Source organism: Trichomycterus rosablanca, chromosome 23 (assembly GCF_030014385.1).
Source record: "Trichomycterus rosablanca isolate fTriRos1 chromosome 23, fTriRos1.hap1, whole genome shotgun sequence".
NCBI lineage: Eukaryota > Metazoa > Chordata > Actinopteri > Siluriformes > Trichomycteridae > Trichomycterus > Trichomycterus rosablanca.
The window spans coordinates 16,012,673-16,038,682 of NC_086010.1; the positions used below are offsets into that span (position 1 = coordinate 16,012,673).

The following is a 26,010-nucleotide window of genomic DNA, read 5'->3' on the forward strand; positions in this document are numbered from 1 at the left end:
GACTCGTACAGTCGTTGACAAGGTGATGCATTGCCTTACAAAGCGACGACGCAAGGCTTCTAAGCTCCGAATCAGATCACACATTTATCAGATGGAAGATTTCCATTCCTTTACAGTGTTCTAGGTCATAGGGTTCGATTTAAAAACAGTGAGCTGATAATAATGAGACAGAAATGAGAGATGAAACATTTCTCTGAGTAGTTGACGTTTAATGGTTTTGCCCGGTGGCCCATCGGTCACTCTCTGGCAGTCCAGGGATTTGAACTTATCAATACTTATCAGGACTTGTTTAGGATCAAAGTGCACTATGTATGACTGAAAGGTCAATTCAATTCTGTCGAACGAGCATTTGTGAGGTCTTGGCTGGCAATCCGTGTTCCAATTCATCCCAAAGGTGTTTGATGGAATTGAAGACCCTGGAGTTGTAAACTGGACTCTAAATAAGTTCAGCAGAAATGTGTCTTATGCTTTTATAAATAAGGAGGTCTGAACTTTACTCAGATCGATTTTATAATCTAAATAAATCAATAAAAACATTTTTTATGTGGCCATGTATGACATTGCAAGTCTAAAGATGAACTTTTTTAATTGGAATCGGCAATATAAATACTATTTAATTATTTTTTTTTAAATAAAGCTTAAAATAAACTTAAATAAAGTCACTCTTGCAGCAGCAATTGGGAGAACCCCTGTCTGACCTTTGCTCCCTCAGACACCCAATGTGTCTGTCGAGCACCCGGCCAGGCTGGTAGCACCGTTGAGAGTCAAACCTCATAAGCTGGAACTTATATGGTGGTTGGCTGATGTAACAAACCCCTGCAGCACCTGAACACCACTCAAGCCATCACTTGATGAGGAAAGAATGAGGAAGGTTCTAAAGGTTCTAAACGGTATGGAACGTGACCTCTGGAGCCATCCATACTGTCCATCAAGATTAGTTTTTAGGGTCTAGGGTCTAGTTTTAAGACACTTCTTCTGTTACATCACTGGTGTCTTGGTAAAACTGAGTCATAAAGCTCTGGAGACTAAAAACATCCGTGTTAGACACTCTCGTTGACGTCATTGAGCAATTTCATGGTCAGCCATGTGATTTACTTCTCCTTCCCAGCAGACAAAGGGTTTTTTGAGTGGAGCTTGTCTGTGCCGATCAATGTGTGATAGCGCCGGCGAGAAAACAGCTGTCAGAATCTCGGAGTACTCTTAACACCTGCTTCTGCGGCCTGCGCTAATCAATCCTGAAATGCTTTATGTATTCGCCTGTAAGTCAGAATCGATTACGTGTCAGTTTAGTGAGCGTCGCGATGTTGAAGGTGGATCACTGTGAGCTTGTGGGAAGAGTTCTGAACCGTGGTGCATCAGCCTAGGTTCTAAACCACGTCTGGGCATTGTACGGCCCACTGGCTTGGTGGGTAGCACTGTCGCCTCAAAGCAAGAAGGTCCTGGGTTCGATTCCCAGGCGGAGTGCTCCGGGTTCTTTCTGAGTGGAGTTCTGGGAGCTTTAGATAGACTCCAGCACCCCCCTTCATGAACCTGATTAGGATAAGTGGCTTAGCAAGTGAATGAGGTGAAGCTAGGTTTCCAATAAGAAATGATGCAAAATAAGCCTAGAAAGAACTGCATCAAACAGTAAGCCTATTTCTTAAACACTGCTTTTAAAATAGGGTGTTTACTAAAGTCTGACATGCTTCGCTACGTATGTTTTTCGGCTTTTGTATAAACTGTATGGCCAAAAGTATACGGACACCTGGCAAGTTTGTGGAAACAGTTTAGCCAGGTCCATAAAGACTTCGTTTAATGAGTTTACTAAAGAGGGACTAAACAGAGCCTCGTCTGCAGCCCTTTGAACACCCTCGGGATAAATTAAAGCGTTTATTGCGAGCAGTTCTTCTTATCAATCATCAGTCGCCGACCTCAGAAAACGCAATGCGTTCCGAACGGGGACAAGTTCCCACAGAGGTGCAGAACAATATCACGAATATCATTCAGCTTTCCCAGTAGAGAAAGGGCTGTTATGGTTTCAGAATATCTCAGACAAACAAAATGTTTAATTAAATGATTAAATCAATTCTACCCGACCCTCACAGGACCGGTTAATGGGCTCATTTTATCACAGGATGGCGTTTTGTGTCACTTACGTACATGGTGCCGCTGGACTCTTACTGACCTTGGATGCAGAAGCTCGTGTTGTATTTAATCACGCCGTCACGGCCGCTCATGCTCATTACGTGGGTCGTGTTTATTCACCCAGGAAAAGAAAGATGGCTTTACATTGTTTGTACAATAGTTGGCACACACAGTACATGCTTTGTTTCGGGAATGACACCCCGCCAGCGTGAAAGCCCCCTTAAAAGCTTCTGTCTTCTAATGTGGATAACACACAGTAGCCTTTGAACAGCATTATCACTAGCCAGAGGTGTGTGTTGAGTGACGGAACGTCTTGTTCCTGCTGAACAGACTGAACAGGCTGAGAAAGTTGTTTGTCTATATTCTATACTGTATTTATGTTATGTAGACACACAGACACACAATAAGAACAATAATAATAATAATAATACACGTGTGCAGCTGTTGACCACTTCTTTTCACCTACCAGTAGCCGATTTGCACAGAGACTTAGCAGGAAGGCATTTCTTATCTACCTATGTATGCATTTATCTGCATTTACATTTGCGACATTTAGCAGACGCTAAAGCGATATACAATTATGACTGCACATGATTTATGCAATTGAGAGGTAAGGGCCTTGCTCAGGGGCCCAACAGAGGCAACTTGGTGGTTGTGGGGCATGAACCGGCAACCTTCTGATTGCTAGAACAGATTACTAGTCCTTAACCACTGAGCTACCACTGTGTGTATGTATATGTTTTTGAAGTGCTTTCCACAGGTCTACTTTTAATTGTTAGTCTAAGAGCTAATCAGACTGAAGATCAGACTTCCTGTCAGCTAACCTGGCATTACGGTCTCTCCAGAATGAAGTGAAATTTATTTCTCAGTAGAATGAATGCAATCAGAAGGGCCTGGGGCAAAGCGAATTCCCCTCCAGCCGAGTGTGTGTTCAAGGTCGTTATGAAATCTGATTAGTTCTGATGGTGGAAATGAGCTAAGTGTATAAACAAGGATGAGTGTGGTTTTGTCTTGATTAACGTCTTAACACAGAGACAGACGCTCACAGAATAATAACAATATTAATTACAATAATAATAATAATCCATGTGTGCATTTGTTGGCCACTTCTTTTCACCTGTCAGTAGCAGATTCTTACAGAGAGCTATATCACCACTGTATGATCTACCAGTGGATAGATAGACATATAGAAAGATAGACAGACAGACAGACAGACAGACAGATATACAGACAGACAGCTAGATAAATAGATAGATATACAGACAGACAGATAGATAAGATAGATAGGTAGACAGACAGACAGACAGACAGACAGACAGATAGATACTGTAGATAGATAGACCTCTTCCAGCTCTCCTATCAACAGTAACTGGCAAGTTATTGGATTTTAAACCAGTTTCCCCAATTTAAGTACCTCTTATTTGCCGTTGATTGGCTGCTTTCGGCTGCTACAGTGAGACCCACTGTGGTAAATGAGACTTTTCTTGCCGTGTTATTCTTCTCCCTGAGACACATTCCTGTAGTTTTAAACAGCGGTGAGCCACGACGTACCCAGGGACGGCACCATGTTGATGGAAATGCGTCGCGACGGCTACACATCAGAGGAGGGAAGTGGAGTGAGGAGAAAAGCTTTTGTAGCACTTGGTCAGAGCCTCATGGGAGGTCATGTAGCCAGAGGGAAGGACAGATATGAGATCGGAAAAGCAGAGCTGGCCAGATTAGACCCCCCAGAGATTAGTGGTCACTCAATGGCAGGTTTGCTGTGAGTTTTTATTTTTATTTTTAATAATAGCTGTGAGACCTGTTGGACGACGGTGCAGTGCTCTGGCTCTGCATGGACACATGACATCACGACACAGAGATCACTGGATGCATTAGCCAATTAGTGTTCCACTGCTGGGGACCCCCATGGTGTCCCCACCCTCCCTCCGACACGTTTGCAGTCCCTCGACTCCTTCTCATCTGCCCATACTTTGGTGCACCCGTACTTTTGGTCCACTTCTGTGCAGGCGCCTCGGGCTGCTAACCAGGGTCTGCCTCAGGCGCTGTTAATTGTGCCCGCTATGGGGGCGCCCAACCGACCAGTAGCAGAGAAGAGATTCGAACTCGGGAGCTCAGAGTCCCAGCGCTGGTGCGCTAGCGGAATATCCACTGTGCCACCAGGGCGCCGTTCACGATAACAAAGTAAAAGAAGGTAAAAGGTCTTGCAATGTCAACAATTCGGAATCAAAAGCTACGATGCTCGTCTAAAATACACCAATACAAGGATGGCAGAGGATGGCGCATAAATAAAGCATAAGGACCAGATCCGCTGTAGTGACCCCTATATATTTCACTAAAACATCTTGCACTGCTGGAAACATGCCTGTATGGCAGCTGTGAACTGGTTGTAATGCTTCTCCAGGCCAACAGAGGTCAACATGACAGAATTCTACATGCCCAACCTCAAACGTCCTGTTAGTAGGTGCTGTTAGCAAGTCCTGGACCTTGTTTTCTTGAATAATATACACCGATCAGCCATAACATTAAAACCACCTCCTTGTTTCTACACTTACTGTCCATTTTATCAGCTCCACTTACCATATAGAAGAACTTTGGAATTACTACAATTACTGACTGTAGTCCATCTGTTTCTCTGCATGCTTTGTTAGCCCCATTTCACCCTGTTCATCAATGGTCAGGACCCCCACAGGACCACCACAGAGCAGGTATTATTTAGGTGGTGGATCATTCTCAGCACTGCAGTGACACTGACATGGTGGTGGTGTGTTAGTGTGTGTTGTGCTAGTATGAGTGGATCAGACACAGCGGCGCTGCTGGAGTTTTTAAACACCTCACTGTCACTGCTAGACTGAGAATAGTCCACCAACCAAAAATATCCAGCCAACAGCACCCCGTGGGCAGCGTCCTGTGACCACTGATGAAGGTCTAGAAGATGACCGACTCAAACAGCAGCAATAGATGAGCGATCGTCTCTGACTTTACATCTACAAGGTGGACCAACTAGGTAGGAGTGTCTAATAGAGTGGACAGCGAGTGGACACAGTATTTAAAAACTCCAGCAGCGCTGCTGTGTCTGATCCACTCAGTGTTACTGCAGTGCTGAGAATGACCCACCACCCAAATAATACCTACTCTGTAGTGGTCCTGTGGGGGTCCTGACCATTGAAGAACAGCATGAAAGGAGGCTAACAAAGCATGTAGAGAAACAGATGGACTACAGTCAGTAATTGTAGAACTACAAAGTGCTCCTATATGGTAAGTGGAGCTGAAACAAGGAGGTGGGTTTAATGTTATGGCTGATCGGTGTATATGGACAATTGGCCATGACCTTGTTCAGTGGTTGTGCTCAGTGCTCTCTGCAGGCCACTGGGGTTCTTTCAACCCAAACTTGTCGTCCTTGTTTAGAAGCTTGTTTTGGGGTCAGGGCGCAGGGTCAGCCATTGTACGGCGCCCCTGGAGCAGACAGGGTTAAGGGTCCTTCGTCAACCTTTTCCCACAATGCTGGAGGCATTTATTTTATCTAATTTATCACTGGTATCACTGAGACATCTAAACTCATTAAGAAGGGGCGTCCCCCACACTGCGGGAGTCAAGCTGGTCGGCCCCGCCACGAACGCCGTTAAAATTCAGAGCTGGCAGATTGACTTCAATCATCACAGAAGTCCAGACTATAAAGAAGCTGCCGAGCATCTCCTCCCTTCTCAAGTGTGAAGATGAGCCTCTGTCCCTGTACGTTATTGTGGAGTAATCTTCTCAGCCACTTTGCCAGGGCAAAAAAATAAAAATAGAGGTAAAAAATTACATCCAGAGTCCTTTGCTCCAACCGAGTTCAGAAAAGATGGTGTAAATATGCAGTTCATGCCATTAAAGTGAAATGAAATGGAAATGATCGCAAGTGAGTAGCAGAGGAGGAGAAGAGGAGAAAACGATTTTCTAGATGCAGGCTGGACGTTATTACAGATTTGGATTTATTTCTGACACCTTATTGATATTTTCTCTCCCATAGACCCATAGACTTTTAAACACTTTTCTACACTCACTGTCCATGTTATCAGCTCCACTTACCATATAGGAGCACTTTGTAGTTCTACAGTTACTGACTGTAGTCCATCAATGGTTAGGACTCTCACAGGACCACCACAGAGCAGGTATTATTTAGATGGTGGCTCATTCTCAGCACTTCAGTGACACTGACATGGTGGTGGTGTGTTAGTGTGTGTTGTGCTGGTATGAGTGGAGTTTTTAAATACCGTGTCCACTCACTGTCCACTCTATTAGACACTCCTACCTAGTCGGTCCACCTTGTAGATGTAAAGTCAGAGACGATCGCTCATCTATTGCTGCTGTTTGAGTCGGTCATCTTCTAGACCTTCATCAGCGGTCGCCGGACGCTGCCCACTGGGCGCTGTTGACTGGATATTGTTGGTTGGTGGACTATTCTCAGTCCAGCAGTGACCGTGAGGTGTTTAAAAACTCCAGCAGCGTTGCAGTGTCTGATCCACTCATACGAGCACAAGACACTCTAACACACCACCACCATGTCAGTGTCACTGCAGTGCTGAGAATGATCCACCACCCAAATAATACCTGCTCTGTGGTGGTCCTGTGGGGGTCCTGACCATTGAAGAACAGAATGAAAGGGGGCTAACAAAGCATGTAGAGAAACAGCTACTATATGGTAAGTGGAGCTGATAAAATGGACAGTGAGTGTAGAAACAAGAAGGTGGTTGGAATTTAAACCGTGCTATCAGTCGGCCGGGCGTCTAATATATTACCTACAGTGTACACCAGTTTCACTAACGGCAAAACAACCTAAGAGTATACGCTACCACCACCATGCTTTACAGTATGAGTAAATGTGGAAATCATGTGGCGATAATTATAACAGGCAGGTAAGGAACTGGACTAGCAGGTAAGGAACTGGACTAGTAATCCAAAGGTCACTGGTTTAAGCTCCACCACTGCCAGGTCGCCACTGTTGGGCCCTTGATAGAAAATATTAAGGCCCTTAACCCTAATCACCTAGACAATCTCACAGTGTCACAGTGCTGTAAGTCGCTTTGGATTAACGCGTCTGCTAAATGCCGAAAATGTAAATGTGATATTCAGTAGCCGTTCAGGTACTGGTGTTGATTCCAGAAGGTTGACTTTTCTAATCCCAATTTCTGCAATAAAAGAACATGATGTGGTTTCAATACCCTCTACGTACTGTATCAGTGGCATTTCTGGACCAAACCTGCGCAACTAACCTGCCAGGCAGAAAAGTTAGACATCCTTCCCACCACCTATAGTGATGAATTAACCTTTTTACTCTGTAGCATTTGGATAAATGAACTGTTTTTATCATGAGATCTTGCATTAACCATACAGTACATTCATTACTGGTTCATAATTAACACTGAGGATGAAATTTGCTGTGGGGTTATTTCTATATTTCTATCAAAGGTCAGGCTGTGTGTGCAGGCAGGGAGGTTAACTGACTGAAGGGGGGTACTTTCTTTTTCCTTGGCATTTCTTCGCACACGTCAGGTAGGCGGGGGAGCCATAAAACTCCACGCTGGTTCGTGGACCATGTGGAATTCTACAAATCAACCCAAACTGATTGACCACTCATAAAACCCTTGTACTGTATCGATTCCCTGCTTTATAATAAACTTACTGCTTGTGTTTACTGCTACCCGAGTAGTCTGGACACCTAAGGTCTAAAAGATGGATTACTTTGACACATCAGGACTGATCAAGGTCTTGGTACTTGTATCTTTTTGAGAAAGGGACAGTAAAGGACGGTGCAATGATCGCGTCCAATGTGAGTTGGGGCTGCGCTTGGTGCGCAAACGCCACTGACCGAGCCGGCGCCGGCGCACACGGGTACAAGGCGGAGAACCGGTCCGAGACAGGGGGGGAGCTGAGCCCCACCGGGCATCTGATAGTGGCAGTGTGTCTGGGCTTCATCGGGACGTTCGGGTTCCTAAATAACGCGCTGGTACTGGTGTTGTTTTGCCGTTTCAAGCTGCTGCGCTCGCCCATTAACTGCCTCCTGGCGAGCATCTCGGTGAGCGACCTGCTGGTGTGTGTGCTCGGTACTCCGTTCAGTTTCGCCGCCAGTACGCGCGGACGCTGGCTCATCGGGGCTGCTGGATGTGTGTGGTACGGCTTCATCAACTCCTTCCTCGGTAAGTATATTGTTTTACACTATATAAGCACCAGAGTGACCGTAAACCCCCGTTTAATACCCGGTTTACGCGTGTTTATCCAGCCGAAACTTGCAGTGGTGCTGATGCAGACGATCCACTGCACTGCCTCATCCTTAGCACACCAGTACTGTATCCTTTACTCATGGGGCAGAGGAGTTCACTTATTTGCTTATTTGATCATTTTAGTGGTCGCTTTATCCTGCTCTGGGTCGCAGTGAGCCCGGAGAATAGCCTACACGCTGAGATGCAGACGCATCCACCGCACTGACTCTGATAGCACTTTATTTACTAATTATAATAGAATGCCAGTGCAATCCTGTACTCATGGGTCATAGAAGTTCATTTATTTATTTATTCATTTATTCATTTTAGTAGTCGCTTTATCCGGCACATGGTCGCGGTGTACCCGGAGAATAGCCTACACGCTGAGACGGGCCAGTGGTCCTGATGCAGACGCATCCACCGCACTGGCACTTATAGCGCTTTATTTGAATCCCTAGAATGCCAGTGCAGAATGCTGTACTCATGGGTCATAGCAGTTCATATATTTACTTATTTATTCACTTTAGCGATCGCTTTATCCTGCTCTGGGTCGCGGTGAACCCGGAGAATAGCCTACACGCTGAGACAGGCCAGTGGTCCTGATGCAGACGCATCCTGCGCTTTATTTAAATCCTTAGAATGCCAGTGCAGTGCAGAATGCTGTACTCATCTGGCATAGAAGTTCATTTATTTACACATTTATTAATTTAAGTGGTCGCTTTATCCTGCACATGGTCGCGGTGAACCCGGAGAATAGCCTACACGCTGAGACGGGACAATGGTGCTGATGCAGATGCATCCACCACACTGGCACTAATCTTTAATATGTCAGTGCTGTGTCCTGTACTCATGGGTCATAGAAGTTCATTTATTTACACATTTATTCATTTTAGTGGTCGGTGTATCCTGCTTTGGGTCGTGGTGAGCCCGGAGAATAGCCTACATCCTGAGATGGGACAGTGGTCCTGATGCAGACGCATCCTCCGCACTGACTCTGATCTCGATTTACTTGAATCCTCAGAATGTTGGTGCAGAATGCTGTACTTATTTGGCATAGAAGTTCATTTATTTACACATTTATCCATTTTAGAGGTCTCTTTGTCCTGCACATGGTCGCGGTGAACCCGGAGAATAGCCTACACGCCAATTCATCCGTTGCATTTACGCACAAACTCACATCTAGGGTCTATTTGGAGCAGTCGCTCTATTTACTGACATGCTCTTGGGGAATGGGGGGGGGGTAGAGATTACCCAAAGGAGAACATGCAAAACCCATCCATTGTACCGTGTACTAGTGTGATATATATATAGTTTTAAAATATGTCATAATATTAAATACACCTCATCAGGAACTGTTATGACCAATCATGACAGCAGATGGTGTCAATGTTTATACCAGGCAAACAAACTGTAAACAAACTGGCACCCTGTGACAGGTAGTACAGACCCACTGCAACCCTGGTCAGGATGAAATGGCCACAGATGATTTAATTAATAAGGGGAAAGGTTCATTAATAAAGGCCCATGAATTAGTATTGTAATTTGAGTCATTTGGCATATTACTTAACTGGATTACTGTATATAGCCTGCAGTTCATTTAGTCAGCTGGTAAAGATGGGTAAAAATGCCTGTCATTAATAAGCTCAGCTATTAAAAGCTTTATTTGACATAAGCTCATTTTAATAAAGCAAAAAAAAAAATGCTTTGCACCTATGTCTTTATTATTATGTGCAACCTAAGTGAAATGACTAGGATCTTATTGGCCCCAGCAGAAAAAAATACATCCCTGCATTAAAAAAAATCGAACACTTAATCCTGGTCAGGGTCCACCGGGAAATACTGGGTGCAAGGCAGGAATACCCTGGACAGGGCGACCATCCAAATCCTGGATTTATTGCTGCACCACTCAAGTGTGTTAAAAATCATTATAATGAAATAAAAACAACAGCGTAATCTGTAACAGCATTAGGACTATTACTGACGTATAGCTGCTAGAGCATGAGTATATTAAAATATGTGTACTGACATAGGCAGAAATTTGCAGGAGTACAGATATAAGGGCTGAACAAAACTGTGAGATGCGTAAATTCGACTGGTCTGAGTAGTTACTCCCATACAACCAGCACTAAGTCTTCTCCTATAATGATAAAGACAGAATCTCCTCAGTGAGAGTTCAGGCTACTAGATCTATTTATGATCCTTTTTAGGTCAGGGGACTGGACTGACCAAAGCAAAAGGTTGTTTTTGTGCTTGTCAATCCATGTTTGTGTGGATTACAACCCCAAATCAGAAAAAGTTGGGACACCATGGAAAATGCAAATAATAAAAAAACACAGAGTTTCTTACATTTACTTTGACTTTTATTTGATGTCAGACAGGATGAACCTGAGATATTTCATGTTTTATCTGCTCAACTTCATTTCATTTATTAATAAACATCAATTCCTGCGTTTCAGGCCTGTAACACATTCCAAAAAAAGTTGGGACAGTAAAGCTTGCACTGACGTTTTGGCACCGAGGAGATTAAGTGTTTTCAGGTTGTCGTTGTCGCATTTTTCTCTATTGGGGACAGGTCAGGACTGCAGGCAGGCCAGTCCAGTACCCGTACCCTCTTCTTCAACAGCCATGCCTTTGTAATGTGTGCAGCATGTGGTTTTGCATCGTCTTGTTGAAAAATGCAAGAAGTCTTGAAGTACTTTTGTACTTTTCTGCATTAATGCTGCATCACAGAAGGGCACTGACACACCCCCACACCATGACAGACCCTGGCACTGATACAGCCCCATACCATGACAGACCCTGGCTTTAGGACTAGTTGCTGATAACAGTACACAACGTCCATCTGACCATAATACACGTTTCTACTGTGTGATGGTCCATCCTAGATGCCTCCGAGCCCAGAGAAGTCGATGCCGCTTCTGGACATGGTTAACATAAGGCTTCTTTTTTGCACAGTAAAGCTTTCAGTGGCATTTGTGCATGTAACTCTGTATTGTAGAGCTTGACAAAGGTTTGCCAAAGTAATCCCTCACCCATGTGGTCATACCAGCTATTGTTGAGTGGCGGTTCTTGATGCAGTGCCGTCTGAGGGATGGAAGATCACGGGCGTTCAGCTTAAGCTTTCACCCTTGGCCTTTACGCACTGAAATTCCTCCCTATTTCTTGAATCGTTTAATTATATTATACCTCATGTTGTTAAATGACTGTGAGATAACAAAGTGATGCACAGATCAGGACTGCAGGCAGGCCACTCAAGCACGCGCACTCTAATAATCTCACCATTTCTCTCTCCTCTCTGAACAGGTATCGTATCCTTGATCTCGCTGGCGGTGCTGTCCTACGAGCGCTACTGCACCATGATGGGAGTCACGCAGGCCGACGCCACCAGCTACCGAAAGGTGATCATGGGCATCACTTTCTCCTGGATCTACTCCATGGCCTGGACCGTGCCCCCTCTCTTCGGGTGGAGCCGCTACAGCCCGGAGGGACCGGGTACCACCTGCAGCGTCAACTGGACTGCTAAAACCGCCAACAACATTTCTTATATCATGTGTCTCTTCTTCTTCTGCCTCATCCTCCCCTTTCTGGTGATCGTGTACAGCTATGGTAAGCTGCTACAAGCCATCAAGCAGGTACGTCATGATTAGGGATGAATTTATTAAATTTGTGTGTATACATTATACTTATATAAATATGGCCACTAAAGTCTGCTGGACTGGGAAAGTGGTGGGGTCTTTGACGCTGTGTAAGGACCCTGGTTAGTAGCCCAAGGCGCCTGTTCAGAAGTGGAGAAATGTGGAGATCGTTGAGTGACTCTTCATGCACGAGACTGGCCTCACATGCGAATAAGAGAGGGTTCGATGGGCAGGTAAATATACCCTCCATGGACGGGATTGGGGCTACACTAAAAATTGGGATAACATATTGCGTCCACTGCTCCCGTTCTGTCCGCGTTGGGTATTTTGAGCCATGCGCCGTGCTTCAGCGCTAAATTGCTTAATTGCTTACAAGATTTACATAATGATGTTAAATATTCCACACAGACAGGTTCTCACAGACGCCGTGTGAGAGCGGACAGATTGTACTGGCGCATCAACTCAGCATTTAAGCCCTTCAACTAGCCGGTCTCTACGGATTCCTGAGAAACGAGCGTTCGATCCGAGCCAATTACGACCAAACTCTAGCATGAGATCAGATTAGCGCGTGGCATTCGGGTCCTTCCTGTCGAATGGTGACGGCCTGCTGCGCGACAGTCCGCTTTTGTCCGTGTCCACTCTAACAGCGGGGATAGCTCAGGTGGAATGCTGATTAGCTCCGGGTGTTTCTGAGAAGCTAGCGTTACGTAATTTGGAGGTGTCACTTTAATTGGCTGTGAGGGTTTCGGCTGTAACTACACTAGCACACCAGAGCTGACATCTCCAACTCATAAGTTCGAATCTCAGCTCTGCTACCGACAAGTCGGGTTGGATGCCAAAGGGGATTCCTCATAACTGATGCAGGTACGACCTCTGGCTGATCGATGGGGCTGCACAGAGACGGGGAGTAATGGAGACCAGTGTGTGACTGAACATATGGGACAGATGATGGTGGAACGTATGAGTGGGAACGTGTGGCACTTGAGCTTAAAGTCCAAGTCCTGATGATGGTGGAACTTATGGGACTTGAGCTTAAAATTCAGGTCCTGATGATGGTGGAACGTATGAGTGGGAACGTGTGGCACTTGAGCTTAAATCCAAGTACTGATTATGGTGGAACTTATGGGACTTGAGCTCATAATCCAGGTCCCGATGATAGTGGAACTCCGTACTGAGTGAGAACATATGGGACTTGCGATCAAAATCCAGGTCCTGATTATGGTGGAACTTCAGGGACTTGAGCTCAAAAACTAGATTCCGATGATTGTGGAACAGAAGAGTGGGAACTTATGGGACTTGAGCTTAAAATCCAGGTCCTGATGATGGTGGAACTTATGGGACTTGAGCTAAAAATCCAGGTCCGGATAATGGTGGAACATATGGGACTTAGGCTCAAAGTCCAAGTCCAGACGATGGTGAAATGTATGAGAGGGAACTTAGACTTATGCTCAAAATCCAGGTCCTGATGATGATGGCACGTCTGAGTGGGAACTTATGGGACTTGAGCTCAAAATCCAGGTCCTGATGATGGTGGAACATCTGGGACTAGAGCTCAAAATCCAGGTCCTGACGATGGTAGAATGTATGAGTGGGAACGTATGGGACTGGAGCCCAAAATCCAGCTCCCGATTATGGTGGAACTTTAAGAACTTGAGCTCAAGGTCCAAGTCCAAATGATGGTGGAACTTATGGGACTTATGGGAGTTTAAAATTCAGGTCCTGATGATGGTGGAACGTATGAGTGGGAACGTATGGAATTGAGCTCAAGGTCCAAGTACTGATTATGGTGGAACTTATGGGACCTGAGCTCATAATCCAGGTCCCGATGATAGTGGAACGAATTTATTGATCTCATCACTCTGTAAGTCCTCAATCCCCTCAGACAGATTTCCTCACCATATTCAACCCCATCAGTGAACTTTCCAACAGTCGACTAAGCAGAGCTATTACACGGGATGAGTCCCGTGTCTCTGAGCATAATTACAGAGCAGCGCCAGGACTTCCAGCACCGGCTTCCTAATCCATGCCGTGCTGGGGCTTGTGGGGCAGAACCGCTCGTGTGGTTAATCTAACAAACACTGGTCGGCAGATGCTGTTCCTTCTGTTTACAGTGGTTTGTTATGAATGCAACCCAGCTGCTAACAACTGGGACCAGTAGTTCTATGCTTGGAGAGATTTTATTTATTTATAGATTTTTAGTACCGTGCCCATGACAGACGGTAACAAAATGCTCCACTGAGACTGCAATCAAATATGAAGCACAAGATGTAGCAGAATGTTAAATCTATTCATTGGACACCCGCTTGCTGGACATCCAATTCACAACCCACATGAAGCCCCCCCACACACACCTATCAAATGGCTAGAAAGTACACTGATCAGCCATAACATTAAAACCACCTCCTTGTTTATCAGCTCCACTTACCATATAAAAGCACTTTGAAGTTCTACAATGACTGACAGTCAATCGTCAATCTATTTCTCTACAAACTTTTTAAAAATCTGTTTTCAGGATGAGACACAGCAGTGTCCACTCACTGTCCACTCTATTCGACACTCCTACCTAGTTGTTCCACCTTGTAGATGTAAAGTCAGAGACGATCCCTCATCTACTGCTGCTGTTTGAGTCGGTCATCTTCTAGACCTTCATCAGTGGTCACAGGACGCTGCCTACCAGGTGCTGTTGGCTGGATATTTGTGGTTGGTGGACTATTGTCAGTCCAGCAGTGATAGTAAGGTGTTTAGAAGCTCCAGAAGCACTGCTGTGTCTGATCCACTCATACCAGCACAACACACAAGGAATTTGGACGTTGGGGTCAGAGCACAGGGTCAGTCATTGTTTGAGCCCACCATGGCTGCAATGCAGAGCTGGGATTCAAACCCAAACCTTCTAGTTGGTAACACACAGTTCTATCTACTAGGCTACCACTGTCCCTTAATTGAATCTGCCATCCATGCGGCTGTATAGTACAATGAAATTAATAAGTTGGGGTCAGAGCACAGGGTCAGTCATTGTCTGAGCCCACCATGGCTGCAAAGCAGAGCTGGGATTCAAACCCAAAACCTTCTAATTGGTAAGCCACAGCTCTACCTACTACGCTACTGCTATCTCTCAATTGAATCTGCCATCTATGCTGCTGTACGGTCAAATGAATTTTGGATGTTGGGGTCAGAGCACAGGGTCAGTCATTGTCTGAGCCCACCATGGCTGCAAAGCAGAGCTGGGATTCAAACCCACAACCTTCTAGTTGGTAACACACAGCTCTACCTACAAGGCTACTGCTATCCCTCAGTTGAATCTGCCACCCATGCTGTTGTACAGTACAATGACATTTGGACGTTGGGGTCAGAGCACAGGGTCAGTCATTGTCTGAGCCCACCATGGCTGCAAAGCAGAGCTGGGATTCAAACTCACAACCTTCTAGTTGGTAACACACCCTTTTAATTTTCTCAGACTACAGGATTTGAGATGGCATGTCAAGGGTAGAACTGGAATGTATCACTGGAGGCCAGTACCTCATCCCTCCAATAAGCCTGTAATGTAATACAGTAATAATACTGTAGAACCGAGTATACCGCGATTTTTATTATTGTACCCATAATTCCACATTACATCATGTACTAATAATGCAGCTTATATATTCACTGTACTCATAATGTGGCATTAAATCAATTCCCCACCTTATAAGCAGTTTGTTACAACATGGAATTATATTAAAGCAAACTGCTGTGTTTTGCATTTCTCCAGCGCTCGTCCCATTCATCTCTATACGTCCAGCTTCAGAGACGTTCCATTATATTAACGGACAGAGATTTATGATGCCTACATTTACGATGGAACGTTATAGTGCACGCGTTCATAAGGAATTAATTATATTTATACATGTTTCCCTTTTTATCGTAATCTAGTCGTATCCACTTAGCCAGATATTCCCTCCTCACTGCTGGAGACCGCTACCCTGACCGAGAAGGCTGGTACTTAACCTTAATCATTTCCAATTTCTGTGCAGACGCCTTGACCAGCCAGCAGAGGTCGTCATCGCGGCAGCACTGAGGAATCCCATTGGCTGTCCCAACATTAGACATACTGTAGCCAATCATATCTTAGATAGCAGAGCTGAGATTTGATCTAAGCATTGGTGAGCTGGCGCATTAGACGGCGGTCCACCACATTACCCTAGACTAGTGCACCACGACTGGGTTCGGGTCTCATTCTGATTCTTGATTGTAAATGTGGTCAACACGAAACTGTTCAGCAGCCTCTAAGCGCACGTGGCAATGAAGCTCAATTGACAGTGGGCAGGGTCGTTATTGGTTTTTGATGGTAGAACTGGACAAATTTGACTGATCGCGTCTGAGGTCAAGTCTGCCCCATGCCCCCTCCAACACGTGTGCAATCCGTGAACCCCGCAGACTGCTAACCAAGATCCTTACACAGAGTTTGAAGACCCCACCTACTTAGTCCAGTCTTTTCCATGCCCAATTATGTCTTCTGCAGGCACTGCCAATTGTGCCCGCTAGAGAGCGCCCAGATGATCGGTAGCAGAGCTGAGATTCGAACCCGGGAGCTTAGAATCCCAGCACTGGTGTGTTAGCAGAATGTCCGGCTGCACCACCTGGGCACCCCAGTTTGGCTTTTTTTACCTTGGCAATAGACCACTGTTCCATATCCTTTTAGCTCTATTGACAATTAGCGATATAGTAAGTATCAGCTGAGAAGACTGTAGGTCGCTGAGAATTAGAGTCACAGACAAACTCAGAGGAGAAAAAGCATGACTTTGAGAACTCCGCTAATGATGCACCTCCTGTGGCGAGCTGCCAGGCTGGCAGGCTTTCATCACCTCTCGCCACGTACACCTTAATAACCGGCTTCCTTTTTTGCCACCTAGAAGAATCCTCCTGCTAGTCAGAAGCGCTCGGCATCAAAGCTGTGAACCTGCCAGGCGTTCTCAGACGTCTGCGCCCTTACTTGGTTCGATCTAGTTGTTTTAACCTCCGCTTTTAACCTGATCTCACCCGTAATTGAAAGTGCGGTCGCAGTGGGGTTGCAGCTGTGTTTAACACCTTGGGGCTACACGGATCACGCTTCGCCCCCCCGTATGGCCTCCCTCTGAGTATTTGTTTTAGCCTTAACACAGGGAAAGAGAAAGACAGCCGAGAGTGGTTTAAATCAGCAGGGTGCCAATTAATAACACGTCCGTGAAGCGCCGAACCGTTAGGTCTACAAATGTCAATTAGCAGCTTGAAGCTCCGAGTGGAGTGCTAGACAACGTTAGCGATATTCGAGAGCCTAAATTCCTCTGCATTTCACATGGACAGAAAATGCCAATGCAGATGTTTTTTCTTTACACTTAATACCTCCACCACCGGTACCATTGATGGACAGACATATATTTTCAGGTACAACTACCATATACAGTAGGTGCACAATGTACAGCTGAGGTAAAATAATTACCTACACTTTTGGGATTCTTGTTTTATGTGAGCAAATGAGGAGAACAACTTGTAGTTCATAAAGAATTTCTCCCATTTTCTCCCAATTTAGTCATAGTCAAATTGTCTTCCACTTCTGGGGGATCCCTGATTGCAGTTGAGGTGGTCTATTTATCCAGCGCTCATGCCGATTCTTTAATTAAACAGGAGCAAATAGGCTACACCCCAGCTGTGTCTGTTGTATTCGCAGCCAGGTTGGTGGCACTGCCAAGCCTCGAATCCGAATCCGTGGGCCAGCGTATAAAAACGTCCAGATGTCCGGCCATTTTCCGGCCCTCGGATATAATCTGGCCTGCACAGGCTTGATCACAACCCCTCTAGATTCTGACAAACACACAGATCCCAGATGGAAAATAATACTCATAGGCTGTTTTCTCTTTTTCAATGCAGCCTTGTTGTTGGGTTAAAAAGAACTGATTTGTGACTGAAATCGTTGTACGTCAGATAAATTATTATTGAAGTAGATTTTTGTCTTTGAGGTTCGTTAGATTGGTGGTTTGTACAGATATTAAAAGCTGTATTTTATTTAGACGGCAAACAAAGGCAGAGCAACAGCCGTCAGATCTGTGGTATTCTCTCAACACCCATCTGCAAACACAAAGATTTAAAGACTTGAATATACTGTAGATGCGGCCCCCAAAACAGTCAGAAGCAACCCAGCCTTCTTTATCTATGTACAGTGTATCACAAAAGTGAGTACACCCCTCACATTTCTGCAAATATTTTATTATATCTTTTCATGGGACAACACTATAGACATGAAACTTGGATATAACTTAGAGTAGTCAGTGTACAGCTTGTATAGCAGTGTAGATTTACTGTCTTCTGAAAATAACTCAACACACAGCCAATAATGTCTAAATAGCTGCAACATAAGTGAGTACACCCCACAGTGAACATGTCCAAATTGTGCCCAAAGTGTCAATATTTTGTGTGACCACCATTATTATCCAGCACTGCCTTAACCCTCCTGGGCATGGAATTCACCAGAGCTGCACAGGTTGCTACTGGAATCCTCTTCCACTCCTCCATGATGACATCACGGAGCTGGTGGATGTTAGACACCTTGAACTCCTCCACCTTCCACTTGAGGATGCGCCACAGGTGCTCAATTGGGTTTAGTCCATCACCTTTACCTTCAGCTTCCTCAGCAAGGCAGTTGTCATCTTGGAGGTTGTGTTTGGGGTCGTTATCCTGTTGGAAAACTGCCATGAGGCCCAGTTTTCGAAGGGAGGGGATCATGCTCTGTTTCAGAATGTCACAGTACATGTTGGAATTCATGTTTCCCTCAATGAACTGCAGCTCCCCAGTGCCAGCAACATTCATGCAGCCCAAGACCATGATGCTACCACCACCAGGCTTGACTGTAGGCAAGATACAGTTGTCTTGGTACTTCTCACCAGGGCGCCGCCACACATGCTGGACACCATCTGAGCCAAACAAGTTTATCTTGGTCTCGTCAGACCACAGAGCGTTCCAGTAATCCATGTTCTTGTACTGCTTGTCTTCAGCAAACTGTTTGCGGGCTTTCTTGTGCGTCAGCTTCCTTCTGGGATGACGACCATGCAGACCGAGTTGATGCAGTGTGCGGCGTATGGTCTGAGCACTGACAGGCTGACCTCCCACGTCTTCAACCTCTGCAGCAATGTTGGCAGCACTCATGTGTCTATTTTTTAAAGCCAACCTCTGGATATGACGCCGAACACGTGGACTCGACTTCTTTGGTCGACCCTGGAGAAGCCTGTTCCGAGTGGAACCTGTCCTGGAAAACCGCTGTATGACCTTGGCCACCATGCTGTAGCTCAGTTTCAGGGTGTTAGCAATCTTCTTATAGTCCAGGCCATCTTTGTGGAGAGCAACAATTCTATTTCTCACATCCTCAGAGAGTTCTTTGCCATGAGGTGCCATGTTGAATATCCAGTGGCCAGTATGAGAGAATTGTACCCAAAACACCAAATTTAACAGCCCTGCTCCCCATTTACACCTGGGACCTTGACACATGACACCAGGGAGGGACAACTACACATTTGGGCACAATTTGGACATGTTCACTGTGGGGTGTACTCACTTATGTTGCCAGCTATTTAGACATTATTGGCTGTGTGTTGAGTTATTTTCAGAAGACAGTAAATCTACACTGCTATACAAGCTGTACACTGACTACTCTAAGTTATATCCAAGTTTCATGTCTATAGTGTTGTCCCATGAAAAGATATAATAAAATATTTGCAGAAATGTGAGGGGTGTACTCACTTTTGTGATACACTGTATCTATGAGGAACTGCTTTTAACTTGGCTGCTATTTTCCATTTTGTTTATGCATTTTCCCCCTCTATCTCCTGATTTTGGCATAAACAATTAGTCTTCCGCTGCTGCGGATCCCTATTGAGCCCAAGAAGGGTGTATTCACCTGCCTCACGCCCCCTTCGATGCATCCACAGCCCCTTGACCCCTTCTTATTTGCCCATACTTGAGGTGGATTTGCATGTGAGGCTGAAAATAGAAGGTTAACCAGGGTCCTTACACAATGTTGAAGACCCCACGCAGTTAGTAGTCTGGTCTTTCTCACCCAGCAGACTGGTGGCCAATTTTGTCTGCTGCAAGTACTGCCAATTGTACCTGCTAGGTGCGCCCAGATGACCAACTTGGCTTGCTTTTAACAAAGACTATGACCATACCAAAAAGTATCATTACTGTCTCAATTGGGGGTCCCAATCTGCCCAGTCTCCATTACATGATGCTACCAGCACCATATTTTACAGCGGAATTACACCACAAGACTTTCTGCCACCTCATTCCAGATGATTTACAGCTTGTTCATAAAACATCACCTTCATTCAGAGTGACAGTAGGTGTCACAGTAGTGATTCCAAATACGCCTCCTTAGTTGATCAGGGGTGACCTGATCTGGGCAGCGTGGCTGTAATCATATAGTTTTTCTTCCCTTTTATGATTGACTGAATTGAGCTACATTTGAGATGTGCTTTTTTTAGCTCCCGGAATTCCTAATTTGACGTGTTCTGTTGACAGTCTTTACCATACTGATAAACCTCACAAAGTTCTAGACCACTTATCAGTGGCATAACTGAAAACTGATCTAGAAACTCTCTCCGATACAGGTAACCAGAATCAACACGGCGGTGTCTCGGAAGCGGGAGCAGCGGGTGCTTTTCCTGGTGGTCACCATGGTAGTGTGCTATTTGCTTTGCTGGCTGCCTTATGGCATCATGGCACTGGTGGCCACGTTCGGGCAGCCCGGCCAGGTCACGCCGGAAGCCAGCATCGTACCTTCTCTGCTAGCCAAGACCAGCACCGTCATCAATCCGGTCATCTACATCTTTATGAACAAACAGGTGGGTGCTGTCACCGTGAGTTGTATATCAGTAAAAGTTTGTGAACCCACTGCCACTGCACCTTTTTAATAAATCAAATCTATTAACAAAGTATACATACATTTCTAAAAAATCTTGTATTTAATAATGAATAATTAATAATGAATAAAACCTCCCTAAGCAGCATTAATATTTATCATTGTACAAAAGCGCAAGGCCGTAGTCATTAATTAAACTTTTAAGGGGCCCAACCTTTTGGGATTGGGGCATATGGTTTCCTGCCTTTCTAAAACATTCCTGCCATATCAACACCTAATATGCAAAGCTAGTACAGTGGTACCTCAAAACTTGACGTCAATTGCTTCTGGGAGTGGCGTCGAGTTTAAAACATGTTGAGTTTCAAGGTATTTTTTCCCATAGGGATGTATGGGAAACCTATTAATATGTTCAATGGTCCTGTAGAATTGCATATTTTTTAGACTAATGTTAAATAATGGGATTGTTTTTGACACTTATGCACTGAAAATAACACAAATATAATATAAAAACACTGAAATATAATTAAATAAACAGTTAAATACAATAAAACCTGCTTTAACTGTACTTCTTTATTGTTTCCTTATGCTTCCTAATCGTGGAGATGCTTGATCTTGGAATACCATATTCCGTTCAGCACTGGCGCATTCACATAAGAAGCGGCAAAATCGCTTGTTTCCTATGGAGTGTGATGGTGCACAAACTTATACGCAGTAATAATTAAGAGAAGTTTAGTGCCCCTGTTTTGTTCTTTTTTTTTTTCTTTTTTTTTTTTACCGATAAGCGTTTTAGACTCTCTGATTCTAACAAATTCTCAGAACCTCGAACTGCAACACAAGTTTAAAAGTGAAACAGGAGGAAAATCCATATAAACACAGATACATGTGGAGTTTTCAGAGAGGATTTGATGGTTATTCTACACAAAAGCAGATTCGTCTCATGTTCACACTTTGATGACGTTTTACTGCACCACTCAAGCCGAGCGATTTCGAGTTTAGGGGACGTCGAGTTACAAGGTACCAGTGTATTGGAATATGTTTATTTACAATTTTTACATCAGTATGTTGTACATTGTGATTACTGCCTTGCAATAGTGACAAGAAATTTCAGACCATTTAAGATCTAATATTTAGTGAAGCTACCTTCCTTTTTATTTATTTAGGAAACTGCTGCTGATACTTGTTAATGATCATGTTTATGAGTTATTAAGATTTTATGTGTTTATGCTGTATAGGCTTTATGTATCTTTGTGGACCTGGAAATGGACCATAATATTTTAGTTTTATCTTTATCAATAGAATAATTTAACATGCTACATTTACTCTATTATGTTTACTTATATGGGTGTATCGTTCCTGCAATTTTTACATCACTACTGTATTGTGATCACAGCCTTGCAATAGTGACGAGACATTTTAGACCATTCTGGGATTTCTGGCATGAACAGGTCTTTGTGGATCCTGCAGTAGCATTTTAACCAGGTTTGGATCTGGATTTTTATTTAGGACCATTTTTAACACATTTTTAAGGATATAAATAAGCTTTTTTGGCTTGTTGAGTTTTTGCACTTTTCAGGTTTTCCACGCCTTCACCGTGTTTTGTGTGCATTTAGTTAACGTGGTGTAGTACATTTTAGATCAATATCTTATTACTGCAGCATTCCCATTACTTAGTTTCCCCAAATGCAGCGCTGAAGTTTCTGTCCATGATGTCCTCTTGATAAAAGTCCAAGAAAAAAAATCAATAGAATTCTATTACGTGTTTGATACACATGAGTGCTGAAGTGCAGAAATGTTTAAATCCTGCTTCAGTTTTCTGGATTATAGGAGCTTAAATGCTGCCTGAATGTTTTCGCTGGTGGTTCAGGTTCTTCGGTGCAGATAAACAATTACAAACTTGGACAGAAAAGTCTTTGCTTTGCTATGTTGAAGACATACAATACGATCACTGCTTAACGTGACTTACAGTAACAGTACTTTACTAAAGCAGGCGTCAGCATGGGCAGCGCGACCAGCATGGAGCCCCGGAAGACGCCGTTTCCCCTGTATGTCATTTTCAGTCTTCAATTCCTCCCAGCCCGTAACCTTGCTGACTGTGAGTTGAGGCGAGTTGAAGACTTAAAGTGCTGTACAGATTCAAGTATCCACCCGATCTGCATCCGAGTGACGACAGAAGAGGACACGACAAAGGAAAACAGGAAACAAGCGATAATTCAGGTCAAGCTGTCATGGTGTGCAGTAATTACTTGTGTTCATTTTTTACTCGTGCCCTGATGCTAATGTACATTTCTGTCACTGAGGTGCATCCTGCATCCATTTCGATGAGTGTTTGGGTTTTTTTTAGTCTAACTCAGCCTCCTACTGTTATAAAAACTTAATCTTTACACAACATTCATCATTCGTCATTTTAGCCATTTATAACCAGTGGAAGCGAAGCGAGCGCCACCAATTAATGTCGAGTGGAGCGCTGCGGGAGACTTTCTCACACACTTTCTTATTAATTTATATTCTTGCCATGTGATTAAAACTCCTAAAAATAGGCATGATGAAGTCAAAAACTACATATAATGTTTGTGCCTTGAACATCTCCTGAGAAAATGTAGTTGACTATAAGTATACGTTGGACTTGGGTGTATACTAAGTTCACTACGTTTTCCCAAGGGGTGTAATGTCATGCATATATTTATTAATTCTTATTTTTTATACTTATTTGCATCAGTATTTATAACATTCTGTGCATAACTGACCATATTCAAGTTGTAAATTGTGGGAAGAAGTATTTATACCAGCATTCGTCAGTGTGTTGTGTTAATATGAATCAAATAAAACGTGTTGTGTGCTCATTTTTGTGGGATATCATTACCAGTCTATAAAATAATAATAATAATAATAATAATAATAATAATAATAATAATAAGTCCAGTGCTACTGCTGAACAGTCTGGGGTCATATTTTGTACTGTACTTTATAATGCACCATATGTTTTACAAGGAAAACAGGTCTGGACTGCAAGCAGGCCAGTCCAGCACAAGTGCTCTTACTCCAGCCGTCGTAACATGTTCAAATCATTGAGCTGTTTGTCTTATGTCTAATCATGATACCAACTGGCATTTCTGATCATTTCACAAGTGTTCCAGCTTTCCCATTGCCTGTATTTGATTATTCCACAAGGTTGAATAAAATGTGTGCGCTACTTTATTCATAGTGGCTTTATTCAGGAAAAACCTGGTAACCTCAGAGCCATAAACTGCACACAGGCGAATTCTGTGATCTTTGCTCAGGGATCAACCAATGTAGGTTGCTGTCGCTAAATTTGGCATGTAATTTTTTGTAGACCTTGAACTGCTCAACAGTCATTTTACAAGGAAAACAGATCTGGACTGCAGGCAAGTCAGTCTAGCACCTGTTCTCTTCATATAAATATGATACACCTGCCCATCCTGTTGCCCGTATTTGATCATTCCACAAGGTTTGAATGCTGTCGAATACAATTTTTGCGCTACTTTATTCATAGTAGCTTCATTCAGGAAAAATCTGGCAACCTTAGAGCCATAAACTGCACGCAGGTGAATTCTGTGATCTGAATACAAATCAAATGACTTTGCTCAGAGATCAGTTGCCATCTCTAAATTTGGATTTAATTTTTAACATTGTGTTAATGCCTAATATGTAGACCTTGAACTGCTGAACAGTCTGGTGTTATATTTTATAATGTAATTTATAATGAACCACATGTTTTAAAAGGAAAACAGGTCTGGACTGCAGGCAGGCCAGTCTAGCACCTGTTCTCATACTATAAATCCAGCTGTCGTAACATATGGAGAATGCTGACTTTTAAACTTCATTTAGGTCATTATTACACTGAATAACATTTGTTTAGAAAAGCATTGGAGGGCACTCAGGTGGCGCAGCGGTAAAACACGATAGCACACTAGAGCTGAGATTTCGAACACACATATGAACTCGCTTCATGCGGGTGAAAAGATGCAGTCGGTACTGTACATGTGTCGGAGGGGGCGTGTGTCAGTTGCGGCACTCCTCAGTTAGCAGTGGAGGGTTGTATCAGTATACGGATACAACTAGATTAGGGAGAAATTGGGGAAAAAGCATTGGATAACACTTGTGCTCTACTTTAGTGGCTTTATTCAGGAAAAACCTGGTAACCTGGTAATTTCTATGATCTGAATACAAGTAAAATTACTTTGCTCAAAGGTCAACCAATGCAAGTTGCCTCTAAATCTCTAAATTTGGCATTTATTTTTGTAATATTGCATTAATATCTAATAAGTAAACATTCTACACCTCGAACTTTCAAAACCTTGAAGTGCACCACTGATCCTCTTAATACAGTTTGTTAGAAATGTGATGCTTGATTGGTCTAGAGTTGCAAATAATTGTTTTGATGCTTGACTGTCGTTCTTATATGATGAACAACTTCACAGAAACACATTTTCCACTCCTTGTGCATCCATTGACATTTTAATTATGAAACCCTTTATCTATGATGAAAAAAAAAACACAGCCGAAAAACAATGTCCTGCCTGAGCAATGATGCGGCATCTTAATTATTTGCACGTGCACCAACACTTATTTCCATTACTGCTAATCAGCAAGTGCTGATTATTTTACCCAATTATGTGTGTATGTGCCAGTTCTACAGATGCTTCAGAGCTCTACTGGTGTGCAGCGCCGTGGATAAAGGCTCGAGCTACAAATGTTCCTCCAGGGGGACCAAGACTCTCAGGACGGTACGACGCATCAACGGCCCCAATGCCACCATACTGGGGGCGACACCATGCCCAGCTACTGCCCAGAACCCAGACAGCGATAAGTTGAAGAGCAGCTCTGAGCCAGATGGCAGATCGCCTGGAACTGGATTAGCACTAGAGACAATGAAGCCCGTCATCTCTCTCGTGGCGTACTACAATGGTTGAGCGTATTGATCAAGGAAAGTTTGCTGATCTGTTAGTGGTCCATACACCGTTCAGATGGTTTGTTGAAACGTAAAGGTAACAAGTCTGGTTTATCAGGGTCAAGAAATCATGATTGCTTGAGGAAAGTTGGTCAGGGTCCTAAAACCACCCCAATTCATCAACATCTGCTTTAGGAGATGTTCTACTGTAGTGTTTCTATCTTGCTCTGGGCTGTAAGT

The 26,010-nt window shown here is 43.9% G+C and overlaps 1 protein-coding gene across 1 annotated transcript; it reads left to right on the forward strand.

Annotated features, from left to right (window-relative positions):
* The first annotated feature begins 7,918 nt into the window (after positions 1 to 7,918).
* Positions 7,919 to 25,792, forward strand: tmtopsb (teleost multiple tissue opsin b). The gene is made up of 4 exons (XM_062985222.1): positions 7,919 to 8,300; positions 11,667 to 11,995; positions 20,611 to 20,844; positions 25,511 to 25,792. Exons 1-4 carry the CDS (start codon positions 7,919 to 7,921, stop codon positions 25,790 to 25,792), a joined length of 1,227 nt encoding a protein of 408 aa, XP_062841292.1.
* Positions 25,793 to 26,010: the final 218 nt, after the last annotated feature.

Coding starts and splice junctions, on each gene's coding strand:
- tmtopsb (XM_062985222.1), top strand. CDS start 7,919: ATGATCGCGTCCAATGTGAGTTGGGGCTGCGCTTGGTGCGCAAACGCC. Junction 8,301..11,666: donor CTTCATCAACTCCTTCCTCG/GTAAGTATATTG, acceptor CTCTCTGAACAG/GTATCGTATCCTTGATCTCG. Junction 20,845..25,510: donor ACATCTTTATGAACAAACAG/GTGGGTGCTGTC, acceptor TGTATGTGCCAG/TTCTACAGATGCTTCAGAGC.